Raw genomic sequence first — 19,435 nt, 5'->3', positions numbered from 1 at the left:
ACACTCAGGGGGACTTCTATGCCTTCACACCTCCATGCCCGCACTCATGTCATTGTTTTCTGCCTAAAATGCCTCCTTCTGCGTCCACCTTGCAAACACCTACGCACCCTTCAAGGTCTGGCACAGATATCTCCACTAGGAAGTGGAGCACATGTGTAATGGCTTCCAGGCTACACGTTTTCTTTGTCTTGACATGGCCCTTCCCCAGGACGGGCACATTGCAGACACTTCAACATTTGCTTATGTGTTGAATTGTCATGGTATTTTCATATTATACCTGCAGTTTAAATATTAGTTTTCACAGGAGAAAAATAGTTTCGGAAAGATGACTAAGAAATCAATGTCTGGAAATGAAGTCCTATTTTCCTGTTAATCTTAGATAATAATATTAGAGATGCTTTCTCCTGGAGGAGGGATGATTCCAAGGCAAGAGCAAATTAATAAGCAACTGAAAAATACCTTTAAAAATAATATAGTTCAAGGTAATTATGTTTCTAACAAAATGAACAATTATAGTGGAAATGGGTCAAAAGAATATATATATTATACTACAATTTAAGCTTTCATAAAATAAATTACACATGTCTAGAGACGTGTAATGTGCAAATCCTTGTGAGAAGGTGAATAAAATTATCAGTCTGTGCTTACGGAGCTCCCTTCAGGAAAGTGTTCCCTAAAAAAATCTTAAACACTTAGGAGTTGATTTAAAGGGGTGTTTACATTATAAGTTAATTTTAACTATTTATGCAACAGCTACAGTTGAAATAGTTATATGCTTTCAGCTTTAATTCTTAGACACTATTCTAAAAGTCTAGCACTACTGTTCCCCAGTCCCCACCAGAAAAGTATCAGGAACTGTCAAATGGATCCATTTAAAAAATTTTTTTTGTGTGTGGATTGCCACACACTGGCTTAAAATAATACCTTAGTGGCCTATGATGATGTCTGAGCTCACATAACTCTGTGAACAAGATAATATATAGATTTTATTTTTAAGCTCTTCTACTGCACTACATATGACGAAGGTTTAACACCCCAAAAGCTCTAGCTTAGTAATTAAATAGGAAGAATCTCGTGAAGGTCACAGTTCATTGTTTGTGGTGGTTCAGGGGACAGAAGCTTGAATGTCTGCGGTCACTTAGGACTGGGAACAGTGAGCAAGATGTTCAACCTCTTTGAATCTTGGCTTCCTTATTTACAAAAATGAGACAAAGACTATTTGTCTTCCTCACTTCCAGAGGATTCATTTAAGAATCAAATGAGATCCTCCATGCATTTAGATCCAAAGCATTTATAAATGCTTTATAAACTGCAAATAGCAACGCTAATTATTATTAGTCAGGAACTGTTAATGCGGTTGTGATCCAACAGTATCCACTCCCATGACTGCTGTATAACAGTTTAGTTGTTTGAACATGAATGGATGTGCACACACACACTCACACACACACACACACAAGCACACGCACAACCAGTGCCAACATGATTAGAATCTGGCTTGTGAAAAACAAATCTTTATGAAGAACACTGACGGTAGATGAACCAACAGCAGAGGGGGAAGTCTATTTTTATAAATGATAATTGAGTTATTTAAACAACTTCACTGGTGTTTGTACATAGTCTGAATTCCTCCTGACCATCAGTTGTATCTGTCAGTTTCCAGAATGTTTTTGAGTTTTGTTGTAGCTCAGAAGAAACAGGAAGTGGGAAATAAAAATGGAAATGAAAGATGAAAGACAGCATCAGTTTAATCTTGATGTTGTAGGATGATGGATTATTTTTATAAAACCAGGGTTGACGGTATACAGTAGTCTGTCCTTATCTGAGACATCGCTTTCTACGGTTTCAGTTACCCACGGTCAACCTGGGTCTGAAAACATTAAATGGAAAACTCCAGAAATAAACAATTCATAAGTTTTAAATTTTGCACTGTTCCTGTGAAGTGTGATGAAATCTCCTTCGTCTGGCCTGGGACATGAATTATCCCTTTGTCCAGTATATGCACACTATATACGCTCTCCACCCTTTCGTCAATTAGTAAGGGGTTATCAGAGCAACTGTTATGGTATCACAGTGCTTGGTTTCAAATAACCCGAGTTTACTTAATAATGGCCCCAAGGCTCAAGAGCAGTGATGCTGGCAACTCAGATTTGCCAAAGAGAAGCTGTAAAGTGCTTCCTTCAACTGAAAAGGTGCGTACAGTAAGTAAGATATTTCGAGAGAGAGACTACATTCACATAACTTTTATTACATATGTTATAATCATTCTATTTTATTATTAGTTGTTGTTAATCTCTTACTGTGCCTATTTATAAATGAAACTTTATCATAGGTATGTATGTATAGGAAAAAACATAGTATACGTAGGTTCAGTACTAGCCACAGGTTCAGGCATCCACTGGGGGTCTTGGAAGGTATCCACCCCGGAAAAGGGAGGACTACTGTATATATTTTCAACCTGCTGTAATGCGGGGACTCAGCTCCCGTTCCCCACACAAGAACGCAGGATATGGTGAGGCCAAAAAGGAACACCCACGGAGCCATGGATAGGGGCTTCATACCACTATAGGCGGGGTTGGAGACACAGGAAGCAGCAGCCACATGATCCGCAACCTGCCGTCCACTTCTCTGCCAACCAACCAACCCCCTAGCATAGCCATGGCAGTTATATTAGTGGCTAATGGCTAACTGGTAACAGCTGACGGCCACCCAGCCACAGCGATGGCCATCTACTACCTGAGCCAGCACCTTTCCACGTGAGGCTGAGAGCCTGGAAACTGCTCTCTGGGGCTCTGCCCCCACACCCGCATACACTTACTTCCTTGTAAAACTTCATCCCTGCAGCCCCAATTAGCTCTCATATAATGCAGTTTGAACTACTGCAATCAATTGTACTTGGAATCCTTTTGATATTCAGGACCCCATTTTTAGGCCCCAAATTGGGCCTAACTGTCTATCTGTGTTCAAGCCTGAGGCAAACTCCTGTCTGCAGATGCAAATGGTAAGAGGAACCCACATGCACTTCCTTGAGAAAATGGAGACATACCGCCACCTGCTGGACAAAGTTTAATTCATTGACAGCGTTCTGAAGTATGTAATTCTGCACTTGGAAAACAAACTAAAGTTTTTTTCAAGAACTGAAACTTAGGGACTTACTTAAAATAAAAACTTCATTAAATCTTTGTACACCCGTCCTATGTCTACTAAGTAACATGGGGTATAATAGTCTGAAAAATTCAACATTCAGCACAATTACATCTCAAAAGTAGGGTTCATTTAAAATTGAAATCTTAACTCCTGATATTTTTGGTAAGAGTTCAGGCAAAAAAACAGATGATTCAAAAAACAACAGTGACTTGGATGATGTGTGTTTTTCAAGCCCCTTAGTGTGTCACTGTAGTAATAGTTCCAGTAAACTTACTCCCCATGATTGTTTCAGAGACAGGTTATTAGCCAGAATATAATTGATGTAATTGTTCCCTCCAAGTAAAGGCCAATCAAGTAAAGGCACATGATTTCATAGTCATAGGTAAGCTGTAGGTGAAATAAGTCAAGGTTTCGCTCGCTCTCTCTCTCTCTCTCTCTCTCTCTCTCTCTCTATCTCTGCCCCTCTACTGTAGAAGTAATTACAAGAGAGCCTGAAGTCCTACTTTGTCACAGACACAAGCCCTGTCTCTCTCCTGTGATGTGGTTGGCAGGCCAATAGCTAATTGTTGAACCCTTGTCATATGCTAAGCTCTGGGCTAAGGGTTTTACATGGATCGGTCAGGGACATCTCCCAACAACCCTGTGAAGTACTTAGTATTATTTATGCATCTTATACAGGTGGAAAAACAGGCTTAGAGGGGTTATACCGTGCTTCTGGCTTACAGTTGATAAGTGGAGGAGTGGCTTTAATACCTAGGCTATCCACTCAAGATCCTGGGCCGTAATCATTATGATACCATGTCTACTCAACAGAAATGCATAAGGTATGGAGAGAAAGGGATGGACATCAGAACCAGAGAGTTTGAGCTGGGATCCCTGTCTTGATCACTGCAGCATGACCAATAATAGGGAAGAATGGATTCTGAGCGAATAACCCTCCATCCAGGACTCTGTCGTGTCCTCTAGGTGGCGATAGCCTCCATATGGAAACCTGAGAATTACTAAGGCAATGAGGACTGTTAAAAGAACTGATTTTGGGGGTTGGTGGGTGGGGTGGGGAGCACTCTAAAATTGTGCTAAAAACAACAGGTAGAAAGAGCAGCCTTAAAACATTCTATATGATACTATGATACTTTAGTATTATAATAATACTGACCTTAGAGATCACCCACCCAAAGCTGCACTTGCCTTGTGTCACATGGGCAGAACTGTAGCAGAAAAAGGACTAGAAATGTCTTCTTACTCCCAACTCACTGTTCTTTCCTTAAAGAATGATTGTTCTTTATGATACAATCATAATTGTTTGATTGATTGGCCAAGCTTTAATTATTTAATATTTGTTTTAACTCAGTCTGACATTTTTATTGATAAATGAGAACTTGAATTTTTTCTACAGAATACAATATTAAAATTTCTCTTCTACATATTTGCTATTATTTTCTGTGTGTATGCCTTCAGATTTAAATACTATAAAGCAAATGAATTCAGAGAGTACACAATTATACTCATAATAGGAAGTCTAAGTATCATTCATACCTAGTCAAAAGCTAACATTTAAATTTGTCCTCCATTGTCATCATTTATAAAAAATATTTAAAAATACTTTTTAAAAACAAAGCATCCAATTTATGAATGAACTTAAATCCTCAAACTTAGTCATTTGTTTGGAATGACACATTTTTCCTTTGTAATAGTTGGTGGCCAGATTCTCAAGGAAACCCACAAGAGTCTAGTAAATCCCTGTTGTGGCTCCAGTGCTTACATTTGTGATGAAAAGAGGTTGAAATGAATACTAATGTAATGCTAGTAGCGGAAAGTATTTAAAGTACGAGTCCCCAGGAATGAGGAAGGTAATGGGTTAATATTAGATCCTATAGTTCCATGTCTGGATGCTAGGTGGCGCTATTGAACCAGAACAGCTCAGTTATTAATATTTGCCAAGTCAAGAGTTTATCTGAGGGACGTTTATATAAGCACTGTTCCTATCACAAATATTCACATATCCCCTGCCTTTAATTGGCTTATTTATTTTGGTCTTTAACATCACTGTGATTTTAGCTCTGAAGGAAATTATAACTAACAAAAATACTGATAGCTCACAGTGTGTCAGTTTTTAAGATCTAAGGAGGAAAAGTATTCACGAACATGTTAGCATTCATGGCTCAGAAACATGTGAGTGCTGTCCTTGGCTTTTACATTTTGGTGGATGACTATGGATCAGTCTCTCAAATTCTTTGGGCTGGCTTCAGTTACTCCTTTTTAAGAGGTAAATCATGAGCACGTGTAATTGAGATTAAGCAATGAAAAATAAGACTAGATAGGTTAAACCAGTGAGGTCGCTCTTACCCAGTAAATCTCTTTGGGTCTTGGTTCTTCCTAAGTCAGACTCATACCCAGGTGGGATGGTGTTTACGGAGTGCTCACCCCAAGGTACTTGGCTCAGCATCAGCAACTGTCCCCTGGCTTGTGAAAAACACCTGAACGCCTTCTCTTGGTTTTTCCATCATGCTAAAACTTTCATTTTTATTTCATTTTGAGTACTCACTATCATAAACTTTTTCTGAGCTATGCTGACTGGGTCTCCACAGAATACAGACAATAATATAAAATAACCCTAAGTTTAAAAAAATTCTAAAGACTAAGTTTCTCAAATATGTTTGGTAGGAGACAATTTACTTGTCCTACAAGAAATAAATGGGACGGTGTGGGGCAAACAGTCAATCTGCTATTTACGGAAGAAGTCATTAACATCTCTAAATGGTGGGTTATTGGATCTGGCAGTGCTGGTTGGAAAGAATTAATGAATATCATATCATTCTAATTTAGAATAAGTGATGACCCATTTGAATGACAGACATTACTATTTTCATCAGCTCCCCAAATAGTCATTGCTGTTTGTGCCTTTTCTCAGTTATGAGATTGGTATAGATATTTTTCATGTTGCTGGGATGGGATTACTAAAAATCAGCACGTGCCTGCATTATTTTAGATAACAGGACAAGCACCAAGGAAAAACGGCCAGTGGAGTGCTTGCATCTTACACCCTCTCCACGTTTAATATACGATAATTTAAGGGTCACTAGATTCCCCAGTGTCTTCGATTTTTGTCTTCCCTTTGTTCTCGAGGCTACTCAGTTATAAAATTCTTTTATAAAGGGCAAGAGCAGTGATTTGAGCATGACGACATCTGTGGATTTCAACTAAAATGTGCTGATGAGAGAAGGCTCTGGAGTGAATGACTCAAGTGACTCGCCGTGGCTCTTCCTTTGATCTCGGTGACATCAACTTGCTGTTTTATGGCCACAAGAAAACAGTAGAGATGCTTTCTCTTTGCAGAGGCTAAAATCTAGTGCAGAGCTGGCCAGGAGTGGATGCTCGTCTCCTGTCTCATGCCCCTGGGGATGTGGAGACTCCTTAGGACAGAGCAACCGTGGAGCTGCTTGCCCTTCAATGTCACCATAAAAGAATCACTCAAGAAGATGCCCAAGAGATCCCAAAACACAGCCGAAGTTACTGAAGAATCACTCAAAGGTTCACTTTGTTGTGTACATGACATGTGGCAGCCGAACAGTCATACTGGGGTGATATTCAAAATATTTAACAACCAGTTCTACTCAGGAACTGAATTCAGAACAGTTGCTGAGTGCCCCACTGGGCCAGAGCCCTGAAGACCCCCACTGTGCCATGAATCACCCCTTTCGCTACTTCATTGTTGGGAGGGTGAAGGGCAGCCAGGTGGCAGGTACACAGAGAGCAGATGCTGAGGGCAGTATAGGTATGCTTTCCTATTTCAATCACTAGAACAGCTGTGTGAACTGGCCACATGTTGGCCCTGGGCTTATAGAAACCTTTCACCCACTGCACAGGCATATCAGACATCCCATATTCTCTCCGAGGCAGGAAGCCACAGAGTATTAATATGCTGCTATGGCAAACTCAAAGGGAAAAAAGTGTTTAGGTGGAAAGATTGTGGCTGAAGGTGAAAGAGCTAACACTAACTCAATTTTCAGAAGTACGTTCTATTTTAATAAATGTGTCTACAGGTCATGGGACCAAGGCCCACAATTTGAGGAGTCACGTATTTAAATGAAGAAAACAGTTGGGAAGTCAGGATGATATAACCTGACAACAGCAGGTAAACGGGCTCTTTGGGGTAAGCTTTTTGTTTGTGGTTCTTTGGTATTTAAGAAGAACAAAGATAAAAATGTCCTCATCTAAGTTCTTGGCTGTGGCTTCCTGGGATCTGGAACAGAGTTGGTTCCAGGTCCCAGGACGGACGATGTGTGTGATGTAGACTCACCCGTACTCTTCCCAAATGCTGGGGCAAGACCGTGTTCATCTTTTTTGACAACTGTGTGTCTCCAGGATCCAGTCAGCCTTTTATCTCATACTGTGTAACACACACACACACACACACACACACACACACACACACACACACACTACAACAAGATAAAGCCAAAGAGGAAAAATAACAATGAATAATATAAAGCTTTTCATCAAAGGAATCTACTTTAGGATAAGACCCCTCCTTGCACAAAGACAGAGTTTATCTTGTCTTATAGAACTAAAAAATTGGTCACAGCAGGGACCTTAAATTCTTTAAAGTGCCTACTACTGTTGAAAGGGCAAAGGAAGATCTAGCTCTAAAAACCAAATATTTGGGTTTATTATGCTTCTTGTTATTCAAACCACATTTGCTGCTGAGGAGACACACCTGCAGGCACACCTTGAGGTTCGCAGTGATGTCCCTGAGGGTAGGTACATTGGGACTTATCTCTGAGTAAGTCAGTTGGGAGACTAAGGCAGCATCCACCAGCCAGCCATCTTCCTCCCGCAAATCACTGGGGTGGTAGGGCCACCTTATAAAACAGGATCCAGGGCTCCTCTAGGTAAAGACTAGTTTACCTGGGCATTGGTACCTGCCAGTGATGCAGGTGAGGTGGGAGGTCCCTGCCTGGCTGTGGAAAGTGAGGCAGCAAGCTGCATTTGGGGAACCTTTCAGTCACTCTTTATTTCCTGGAGGCAGAATGCCGCCTCCCATTTCAGGTCAACAAAACAAAACAATAAACAGATTAGTGAATAAATATGCAAGGCTTGTTGTAGCAGCAGTAGATTAAAGAAGATAGGAAAGAAACAAACAGTGCTGTTTGTCTTTCTCTCAGGATTAGATAGTAATGAGAAAAATAAATGACGATTTCTGAAAGTAATTATATTTGCAGTGATACTATGGGCAATCCTTGTCATTGCCCTGCTGTGTTCTCTCTCTTGCTGCTATTTAAAAACCACTCCATCTATCAGACTAAAATCATAATTGTATTTTCAATTTGCTGCTCTGTCTATTCTATTTGCCAGGATTTTGTTTGCCAGTGTGCTTTTGTCAAATGGAAGCAGGGCCAAGAGATACTTCATTACACGATGGCTCCTTGATACTCGCACACATTTCCATCAACGGGCTCCAGACACTCACAAGCCAATTCCTTAGTTCACCCCGACAACCTGCTCAGGACAAGGCTGGTGGAAATGGTTCAACTTCACTTTCTAAAGGCAGAAATGGAACCATCAAGCCTTTAAAACTTGGTGAATTTATGTTTGGACCTGAAGCTCAAGGTTCTGTCCTTTGTAGCTTACAGTTCTAACTTTGCTCTGCAAGCCAGGGTGACTTTTCCTTCACTACCATAAGAGATGATTTCATTCCTTTATTTCCCGAGTCCTTTTCAAGGTAATGCTCGAAACAGAGGATAGCTTGCTTACAAATAAAGTTACCTGGGTCTTTGTAGATATTGAGCACACCCTTGAAGTAATGAGGTAAAAATCTTTCCAGTAAAAGCAGCACATCTTCCAACTCTTCAAGAATCCCCACAAGCAGGAAGTTTTCATTCACGTTCAGTTTTGCTCTTTCAAGGGCCCACTCACCAGGCTCCCTTTATAGATATAAAAGTCATTTTTAAGTCCAAGATTCATTTTCAAAATGTAGGAACAACATGCTGAAAGTTTCTCTCTTCTACCCATCCACCTCCATTGCATAAGTCCAAATCCCATTTCCTGCAAAGACCTGCCCCAATGTAGCCACCTCCGCAGCCTCCCCTGGTCCTTCGGGCTGGTGCCCTTGCCCTCCACACCTTCTCATCTCCATCACTTTCACCTTTATGTAATGCCTAGCTCAGGACCTTGAACTTAGTGAGCCCAGCCTAAATATTTGTTGGAAGAAGGATCCAGGAACAGGCAGTTAGGTCCTAGTCCTAACAAACATTGATCAAGGGGTGATTAGCATGGCTTTTTAATGGGAGGACCAAACAGAACCAATTAAATAAAATTAGAAGTTTTGACATATGAAACTTACTGACATAGTATTTCTGTAGAACTCAAAATAGGTGTTGCGTCATGAGTGCTAATCATCTTATTTTTAAAAAGAGTTTAAGAAAAATTTTATTTATTTATTTATTTTTAATGACAGAAGGGAAAGAACCTAATCTCATTTGTAGGGCAGATCTCTGAGTGGACAACACTTATGTGAGTGAGAAAAGATGGGAATCCCAGGAGCTGGGCTCCAGGCTGGCTGGCATTTACCTACTGGGGACATTTGGGCAAGCCAGGATTCTCTTTGGAAAAATTGTTGTCAAGGTAGAACCAAGTGACATTTTGAAAGAGTTTTGAAAATCATCTTTTGTGAGCCAAGCAAGATAAGACATCATAAGTACTCTCCCCAAGATTAGGAAATAGATAATTAAAAAAAATACTTGAGGGAATTAGAATCATGTTTCTTGGAATAAATATCTTTATTGTGACAGAGAGTGAGTCATCTGGCCCCAAATCTGAAGCATTGACCTCGAACCAGGTGGCATTTATTACGAGGGTGAGGGTGGCGGGGAGGCCTCCTGAACTCAGGAAGTTTAGGATGAAGCAGAAAACGGACACTTCTAGGCCCAGAATTCTGATTGTAAACAAACTCTTGTGTTGTGGTAAACTCAACACAATAGCAGTAACAACAATCCACATGGTAATTAAACAGTCATCACCATGTGAGCAAAAAGGACAGTGAAGGAGCTGCAATGTGGAAACAGTTATCTCCCCTTGGTCTCTGCAGGAACACACTGACCTTCCTCTTTTTCTTTTCCAATAATTTATTCTTATTCTTACTATTTTAAAATAACACATGCAATGGTTAAAAAGTTTAAAAACCATAAAAATCAGAATACAAAATAGCACAAAGTAAAATGCCCCTTGTGTCCTGACTCCAAGTCCCCAGATTCTCTTAGAGGCATCTGTTGTCAGCAATGACTAGACATCAGTGTTTCCTCTGGGGAAAAATGTCACTCCTGGTAACGGGGTTTATTTTCCACAAAGCAAAGATAACACCCATCATTACTACCATTTCTTCTCCAGACTACACATTTGTCTAGTACAATGAATTTCAACAGTAGCTGCACCAGAATTACCTGGAGGTGGTTCCAAAGGCCTGTGCCCCTCTGCCCCGACAGGGATTAGGTGTATGGCTTCCTAACGAGTACCGCAGGGATGCTGTTGCAGGAGGTGGGCCGCGCACACACTGAGGGCCCTTATGATCTGTGTAACTCATTCCCTAAAGGTCTTGCATCCCAATAAAGCTGAAGGACGATCACTAGAAGTACTTTCCTCTCTTTCTACTAAGTATGTCTCAGGAGAGAGAGACTATTGAATTTGGAGTGTGAGCGTCCAGTGTTTCAGACCTAGTTAGACATACCACTCAGGCAAGGACAGTTGTTGACGAGGTACAGTCACCATGGAGAAGCAGGCTGGTGTTCACCCCCGGTTGTTACTATGTCATGGCTGTGTAGTGACAACTGTGTGTTAAGTATAAGAGTTTGGTTGGCATTCTACTTACAACGGCTTTATGGGCTAATCCCAAGGCCTCTGTCACTCCTTGATTTGTTAATTGCCTTATTTATAAGGATTCAGGGTCTCAAACTTCAATCTTCAAAAATTAACAGTATATATTAATGGAATTCTAGAAGGTTGAGAGATGAGGGATAGAAACGATTCCTGCACAGTGCAGTGGGTGGGTTTTCTGCCATTGTTTTCCCCATAAGCGTGCCACGAGCTTTTAGTCTTTACCTGCATCTGGGATGCTGTCCACAAAAATACGGAATGATGTAAAATAACCTGGGGTTGGAACACTCAGGATAGTTTTCAAGGATGCACTCGTTGATATCCTAGAAGAGAAAACACAGTAGTGAGATGTTCTGTAGTGTCTGTAGTGCCTTGTCAAATGCCACCCAGTGTAAGTAACGTTGATGCTTAAATTACACGAGCAAGCCTGAGGAGATGTCGAGAACTCATAGATTTCAAGAGAACACTTTCTCTTCGCCTCACACCATCCTATTCCACTGGCCAGGTACACAGATGGTCAAAGCATTTCAGAGAGTGCTTATGCTTGTTGAGTACACTGAATTTCTGTATTTCCCAGGGGCCTGAAGTCTTTAGCTAGAAAGATCACAAACGTCTCGAGAGCAGTTCTACTCACTGAGATGTGTTGTGGCCCTAGCAGTTAACAGCCAACTGGTAAGTATACAGTTGGCACTTAACAAATATTTGTTGAATGAATTCTGTGTGACTTAATTCTTAATTCATTCCAACTTAATCAGAGATCCCCATACATCAACCTGTAGAAATGTGTTTCTCTGTGTATCCATACATCCAACAAATAATTATTAAGTGCCTACAATAGTCACATAAAGGGTTTACATATATTTTATATATGTAAAATCATTTCTAATGTTGTATTAGGTTAGAAAGTGACAGGATGCTTGCATATAGACCTCTCACTTTCAAGGGCAACAGTTGTGATGTTTTCTATTTCTCTTCTATGAGGTTGAACATGGCATCTCTGTGAGCATTACAAGAGCTGACCATGGCTTGCTGGGGGGAATAGAAAGGCTAAACATCAGCTTCTATCAAGGCAGGTCACACTGATTGATACCCTGGATAAGAAATGCCTGGTTCTTAGGTATTTCTAAGGAAAAACGATAACCCAATTTACAAACAAGCCTAACAGCTATGGGATGTTTTCCCAGAGACAATACTGGCAAGGCAGATGAAGACTGGAGGTAACTCACAAACGTGGTTACATGGTTGATGGAGTTTATGAATAGTTGCAGTCACTGTATCTGATATGATTGGGGCAGCTGGTTATTAACAATGTTTTGTTCAAGTTGGGAATAAGAAAAATACAACTTCAACTTTTAAAAAAATAATAACCCTATCTTTCTCCCCTCATGCTTCTTTGGCTTATAAAACAATTAAATAAATGATACAATTACAATAACAAATTCAAGTGGAAAAAACAGATTCAGCAACAAAAACACTCTAAGCACTTGAGTCTACTGTGAGAAATAGAGGTGCACAGTTCCCAGATTGGAATATACAGATACTCCTCCACTTATGTCTTGGTAAACCCATCGTAAGTTGAAAATATCGTTAGACTGAAAATGCATATAATACAAAAAAGAAAAAAAAGAGAGACAATGCATGTAATACACCTAACCATCCAGATATCAAAAGCTTTGCCTAGTCAGCCTTAAATGTACTCAGAACACTTACATTCTCTACAGTTGGATAAAATTGTATCGCTATCTCTGCCCAACGTCATTGAAAGAGGATCCTGCTGCATATCTCTCGCCCAGGAAAAGATCAAAATTCAAAATATGGTTTCTACTGAATGCAAATTGCCTCACTGTATATAGAAACCCATTAAAAATGCATGATGTTGGACCCAAAATACCTTTCTAAGAAGAATTTGACACAGAGATATGTATGTATGAAGATATTCATCGCTAAAAGAGTTATTGCAACAAAACATAGCAGAACTTAAATGTTCATTAACAGGAGACTGATTTCACAGAGAAGCTGTGGTACGTTCTTATAGTGGAATATGGGCACCTGGGAATGTAAGGAGGATCTATGGGTACTATCATGAAAAGTGCCTGTGATGAATTTTCAAATGAAAAAAAGTCAATTACAGGACAATATAAACATGTCAGACAACCTAAAAATAAACATGTATGTTTATATAAATACAAACATATCTAGAAGATGAACACCAAACTGTTTATTTATGGCAGTAGACATAAAAATAGATGGGAATACATCGAACTTTTACTTTATTCATTTTGAAATGTTAGCTTTTATTATAATGTATGTATTTGACTGTCAGCATCAGAAAACTATAAGGAGATTTACATGTTGTAAAACAAACCAAAGCTTGTGTGAGAGCGTGACCGGCCTTTGCCATCAGGATGACCTCCCTTCCTGCCTCACACTCTCGGGGTCCTCTGGCAGTTGGCTTCCCCAGGGTCCTGAGTCTTAGGTCAGAGGGCTGCAGTATGAGGAGGGAGCCAGGAGCTGGGTGAGGAGCAAGAGCACACGGGAACTCTGGCCAGGGCAGATGTGGTCAGAGCAGAGTGTCTGTCCCCTGAGGTCGAACTTTCACACCAAAGGATGGAATAAAATGATGGCGGAGTGGGGGTGTCCAGAGATCTGTCCTATACACAGTGAGTCCCCTAGAGACCTGTATTAACAGGAGGGACGGGGCAACAAAGCCCACCAAACGCTCCCAAAGAGACTCTGCCAGCACTCGCACTTCTCCAGAGTTCACTTTAGTTGCCTTCTAAGAAGAACTTGGGTCATTAGTGTTTGTTTAGGTGGCAAGTCCAGGAGCATAGACTGTCTGTTCACTGTGTCTCCAGCACTTAGCACCCTGCTTGGAAAAAGCAGACATATATTCAATGAATGAATGAACAAATGGCAGAAGGCAGAAACCAAGACACAGCTAGCTATGCTTCTGTCCCCAGAGATTCTGGCCTGGAGCTCACAGGAGCTGGCAGAGGGCAGCCACTGGTTGGGGTGGGAGGTGGGGAGGGCTGAGGAGCGGAGGGGCCTAAGAAAGCCAGTTCCCTGTTGGAATTCACAAGTAACCTCACAAGGTCAACTTATGGGAAGACATAAATTCCTAGTTTAAGAAGTGCCGCTAACAATTCTTTTCTTAGATTGAGGCCTGTCCCTGGGGATTTCAGAGAGCTCCATTTGAGCCCATTAGGCTGACGAATGGTGTCGGCGTCAACCATCTTATGGAAATGCTGTAGGAGGACATAAATAAAAGATGACTCAGGTGTAAGATCAAGCGGAAGCTGTGAAGACCCACGCATTTGTCTGCCGCTCACTTAGCCTCAGGGAACAGAGTCGCTGCTTTCCAGCCGCTCAAGGACAAGGGGCCTCAGGAAACTGCTTCAGGCCACTCACAAAGTCCAGTCTCACTGGAACTGAGACTTCTGGCGAGTGACCTTTCAGAGTCCTGGGAAACTCAATGGGACAACACAGCTGTTCCTACAGTGTCCTGCTCTAACCGTCCGGTTGCTCTATTCAATTTCCTACGGTGTTTAGTTGTTTTTTATCTTTGGCATGAGGCTTCGCTATTCTGTGTTGTTTTACAATCACCTTTTCACACTGAAGTTCTCTTAGTACACACATATATATTTTTAAATGATTGCACAACTTCACTTTCTTCTTTCGAAGCAGTGCTTCTAGGATAAGGTTGCTTTAAATGAAACCTTTCCTATTTATTTTCAGCCTCGTTCTGAGGCCATCCTTACAGTTGATGACTTTAGCCCAGCCAACCCATGTGCCTGCTCTTGACTCTGATTTGTCCATCTGGTCCCTGGATGGTGGCAGGTACCACAGGCACCCTGTAGTGCTCTCCCCTGCCTAAGGCTGGCCCTCTTCTAGATTAAGTCTAAACACAAGACCCCATTATACTCGCGTTCTCACATTATCAGGGAAATAGACAGTCTCTATAGCTAAGAGAATCCTTCTAATCACCAAAAGTACAAAAAAAAAAAAAAATAGACCATTTTTGTTGAAATTTATTCCAAACGACTATTTTTAAAGGTGGACTGCCATCCTTTAGGTTTTCTTTGTGGGTCTGTCTTCTTCCACTTTAATTTTATAGCAAAATCATCTTCTATTGATTTGCTCCTGCAACGTTTTCATAGGATGGATTGTGATGAACCATACTCACCTTTTAAATGCCAAAGGGCCCACTGGGTCAAAAGAAACCCGGCACTACAGCCAGACTCGTGGGGGGTCATTCCTGATTCCTCTTTCACCCTTATCCTCCATGCTCAGTTGCCCCCTTCTGTAACTTGACCCCCAGATGATTTCCAAATCTGCATTCTCCTACCCCTTCCACACCACAGCCCCTGTTCCGCTCCTCTCCAGCTAGTTAGCATCTCTTCCTTCCATCTCTTCTGCCAGAATGCTGAAATGCAAATTCATCCATATCTCTCTCCTGTTCAAAAACTTTGAAGGAATCTTATTGACAATGCAATGGGAATAATGCGCAGTTATTAAAAATGCACTTATTAAAAGCACTTATTAAAAGTGCTAATTCCCTGGCCCTACTTTCAGAGTGTTTGATATAATAGATTTGTCTGGACAAGACTAGGAATCTGCATTGTAAAGAAGAACCTCTGGCAATTTTGAGAAGATGGTCACTTTTCATGAGCCATCAACACTGTGCCATTAGGTAATTCCATACCTTTGCTCATTTGTTCCCTTGCCTGGAATTTCTTTCGGCCTCCTCCCCTGGATCCAATAGCAGGCCCAGGTTTTGGAGCCATTCCTGAATGGACGAGTGCTAGCACACTCCAGTCCACATGTAGAGAAAGGACGGCTCCAGAAGCTGGAGAAAAATTGAGGCTCTCACAGCCAAGTTCAAGGTGACTATAGTGTGCCTTCTGAGTAGACCAAGTACCTACAGCCTACATAGTGTGGTTTGTGGCATCCTCAGCATCCATAGTCCCCATTTAGGGAAAAAATCCCCCCACCTCTCACCAAGTTGACATGGTCCCTAAATTTTGTTCATTTAGTAAAATAAAGTAAGTCCCCAGTATATTTCCATTCATTTCACAATCTTGCATCATCAACCCTCTCCAATCCTATGGCTAATTCTGGGCCCAGAAAGGACGGATTTAAGGGGTTCCAGTAAAATGGAAAGTCGAGGTATATACAAGGTCCATGGTGGGGGAGGGAGTGCCAGATGGACAGAGCTCCAGGACACCCAGTGCTTCCGAAGGCAGAAGCGTTGTGCTTTGCCTAGGTTTGTTGGGTTTTGTATAAGATTTCATTTGATAAAAAAGTTCTAAATCTGAAAGTCATTGTTTCAGGCCAGCACACAGAGGCTCAAGATATCGGAATAGCTACCATGATCCTATCCTGGGACCCATCTGACCTCTGTACTTGTTCCTTGTTTCCAAGGCACAGGTCCACTCAGTTATCTACTTCTGGTAACTGAAGCCAGGTTCACGGCCTGTGTCTGAGCCTCTGTCTTAGTAGCTTCCTTAGTATCCCCATTTCTTCTAGATTCTAGAAGCAGGTGCTCTGACGTGCTTTTCCTAGGGCATAGTGTCTTGCTTCTGAATATCAGGTGTGTCACCAGGCTCTGTTACGAATGTAAGCTTTTAATATTGTCTATTCCTGGAGTCTGGGCCATCTCTTGGGATCCCATTGGCACGTCATCATGTGCACTTCAACTGCCCACTGCCATTTATGGTCTGCCTGCTGGACTGATCATGCTCCAATGTGGACATGAGGGTCCTGCCTCCCACCTCATCACACTTGTTCCTCCCCGCCCCCCATAAAGGCAGGTGGTTCTGATTGTAGGACCCAGGAAGTCTGATCTCACTAACTAGGTCATGAATGCTTGGTCCTACGATTAAAGAGCACCTTGTGGAAAAAAACAAAAATATGATAAAATAGTTTTTCTTTTCCTCTCCTTCCTAGGAGTCCAGGATGTTGAGAGTTCCACTCTTCCCCCTACCTAGAAAAAATGGGGCTACCAAACCTATGTTAACAAGGGGAGGAGTAGGTTTCTCAGGTGTAAAATAGTGTGAAGTGCTCTGTAGCATCTATATTCTGTCAAAAATATCTTTTAAACTACATGACATCTTTCATTTAAAAAGAAACAATGTATTGTAATTTTGATCTATAGTGTGAACTCCTTAGTTACTTTAGTTTTCATTATCCATTGTGAATGAATAGAGGCTCTTTGGGCTTATAAAAAGTTGGGATATCAACCTGGCCTTCAGGAAGGCACACTGCTTGCAGGTGGGGTGCTGGGTTGGCTTCCCAAATTCAACTCTCTGAACTTTCTGAAAGCCAGACCTGCTGAGTCCAATGCTGTTCCAGGCTCCAGGGCAGGAAGGGCTGCCAAGTATGCAGAATGTTGCCAGATTGTACGGTTATTTCATTAAGCAGATAAATGTCTACAGTGTAAAAACACTGGGCCCAACCCGGTATTGTATGTGTACAAACATTTTCAAAAGTAAAAGTAGAATATGTTATCAGTCATTAGTTCCCATAATTATAGTTTTTTTTTGGCTAATCATCATTTTCCATCCTTTGACATATGATGTCTGGAACATTAGTACAAATAATGTCTTTAAGCAGAGGTTAGCCCTAGTAGGAGTTACTTAAGAAACAATCGGCTACTTTAAGTTTTGTACAAGTGGGACATTTTATGAGAGTCTATCTTGACAAATATATTTTTGGGCATATATTTTATAGAATCATATATTACTGAGGACTAAATTCAGTGATTTGTTGAAGGAATACTGAGGAAAAAGATGTTGAGTAGGGCTATCATTTACCTGGGATTCTAACTTTAAATTTCCACCTAGAATTTTCTTATATAGTTTATGTCTATGATGTCATAATATGGTTTAATGTAATTTTATTTCAGAGGTTCTTAATTTGAGGTAGTTCAAAATCAGTTGCTCATTGTGTTTAAACAATTCAAGCTGAACGCTTCAACAAACCAATATCAAGATTCTTTAGTTATATTATGAATTAAGGCATCTACTGTATATAAGGTATCATGTTAAGCACCCTGGTCCCCAAGTAGCTGACAAATAATTGTGTCTGGCTTTTTTATTTCTAGTTTATAAAATGCACTCTTACTAACACTTATAAAGAATATCTTCTCGGTAGCTGGTTCCCTTTATTTGTATGTGGTGTCCTTTTTTATTAATGCTTTTGCCTTATATTAAAATTTGTCTTATATAATGTTATACACTTTCTTTTAGTATTTAAAAATACTTTCTCCATCCCATTATTTCCAGCCTCTCTATTTTCAATAGGTAACCCCTCCATTTAAAATAGATAAATTTAATCATTTACCTCAACTGTGATTGTTGATATATCTAATTTATTTCTGTGTCTTACTTTGTATTTTCTGTTTGTTATTCTTTTTCTCTGCTTCTTTTTTCTTTTTTCATGTCCTCTGTTGGTTTAATAAAGTTTTCAAAAATACACTGTGCCTTTCATCTACTGCTTTAGATTCTAAAAATTACATTTCTATTGTTTTCATGATTACCCTTACATTTTTGAACATTCTACGATTTCCCCCCCAAATATATGGTTCTGACAGCTTAAAAAATACCAGTGCAGCTTAAATACTCTCATTACTTGAGAGGTCCTAAGGAGGGGTACAGAATTTTAAAAAAATCAATAAATAGATGGTCAGAAAGAACAGTTACTTAAAAATTTCTAACATTCAAAATTGACTTTTTTTTTTTTCCTAATAAAGCCTAAAGTAATTTGGTATTTCTATATTCCTTCCCAAATCTGTAAGGATCTTAGCACTTTTAGCCATTAAACATCACCTACCCCATCTTATCAATGTTGTCTGATTTTAACCCTTTTTTAACATAAAAAAACTTTTATAACTCAATATTTAACTCATTTTACCAATGTATTTTAATCATAGCTGTTGCTTCGTGTGTTCTACACCTTCCATACTTATTATAATCCATCTTTTAATAGTTTTTTTAGTGAAGTCAGTAAGCAGTTAACTTTATCTTTCTATATCTGAAAAAGTCTATACAATGATTGTTTAACTGGATATAAAATCCTCGGTTGACAATTATTTTCCCTCAGCACTTTGAAGATATTATTCTACTGTCATCTGGTTTCTATTGTTGCTGATGAGAAACCTGCTATTAGCCTACTTATAGTTCCTTCTTTGGTCATCTGCTTTTCTTCTTTTTCTTTGATATGCTGCAGTTTCACTCCAAAGTATTTGGGTGTAAATTTAACTTTGTTTATCTCTCATGGTACACTTTATATAAAGTATCACATCTCTAATTTTAGAGTAGTCTATCCTTTAATAGACCAGTTCACCATTCTCTTTTTCTGGAACTCCTACTGAATGACTATTGGAATTTTACAATCCCTTTTTCATATTCCTTAACTGCTC

At 40.2% G+C, this 19,435-nt stretch overlaps 1 protein-coding gene across 2 annotated transcripts in view; it reads right to left on the bottom strand.

Annotated features, from left to right (window-relative positions):
* The window catches only part of UST (uronyl 2-sulfotransferase), a 263,751-nt gene that overhangs the window by 39,805 nt on the left and 204,511 nt on the right, over window positions 1-19,435 (bottom strand). For both annotated transcript variants that reach the window (XM_033102766.1, XM_033102765.1), the window contains 2 exons: window positions 11,242-11,339; window positions 8,914-9,071 (listed from right to left, as the gene is read on the bottom strand). In XM_033102766.1, the coding sequence (XP_032958657.1) occupies window positions 8,914-9,071; window positions 11,242-11,339 (256 nt within the window). The remainder of the gene's footprint in view (window positions 1-8,913; window positions 9,072-11,241; window positions 11,340-19,435) is intronic.

This window comes from Rhinolophus ferrumequinum, chromosome 3 (genome assembly GCF_004115265.2).
Source record: "Rhinolophus ferrumequinum isolate MPI-CBG mRhiFer1 chromosome 3, mRhiFer1_v1.p, whole genome shotgun sequence".
Taxonomy (NCBI): domain Eukaryota; kingdom Metazoa; phylum Chordata; class Mammalia; order Chiroptera; family Rhinolophidae; genus Rhinolophus; species Rhinolophus ferrumequinum.
Note: the sequence above shows the minus strand (reverse complement) of the source record. Positions and strands in the feature narration are given on the sequence as shown.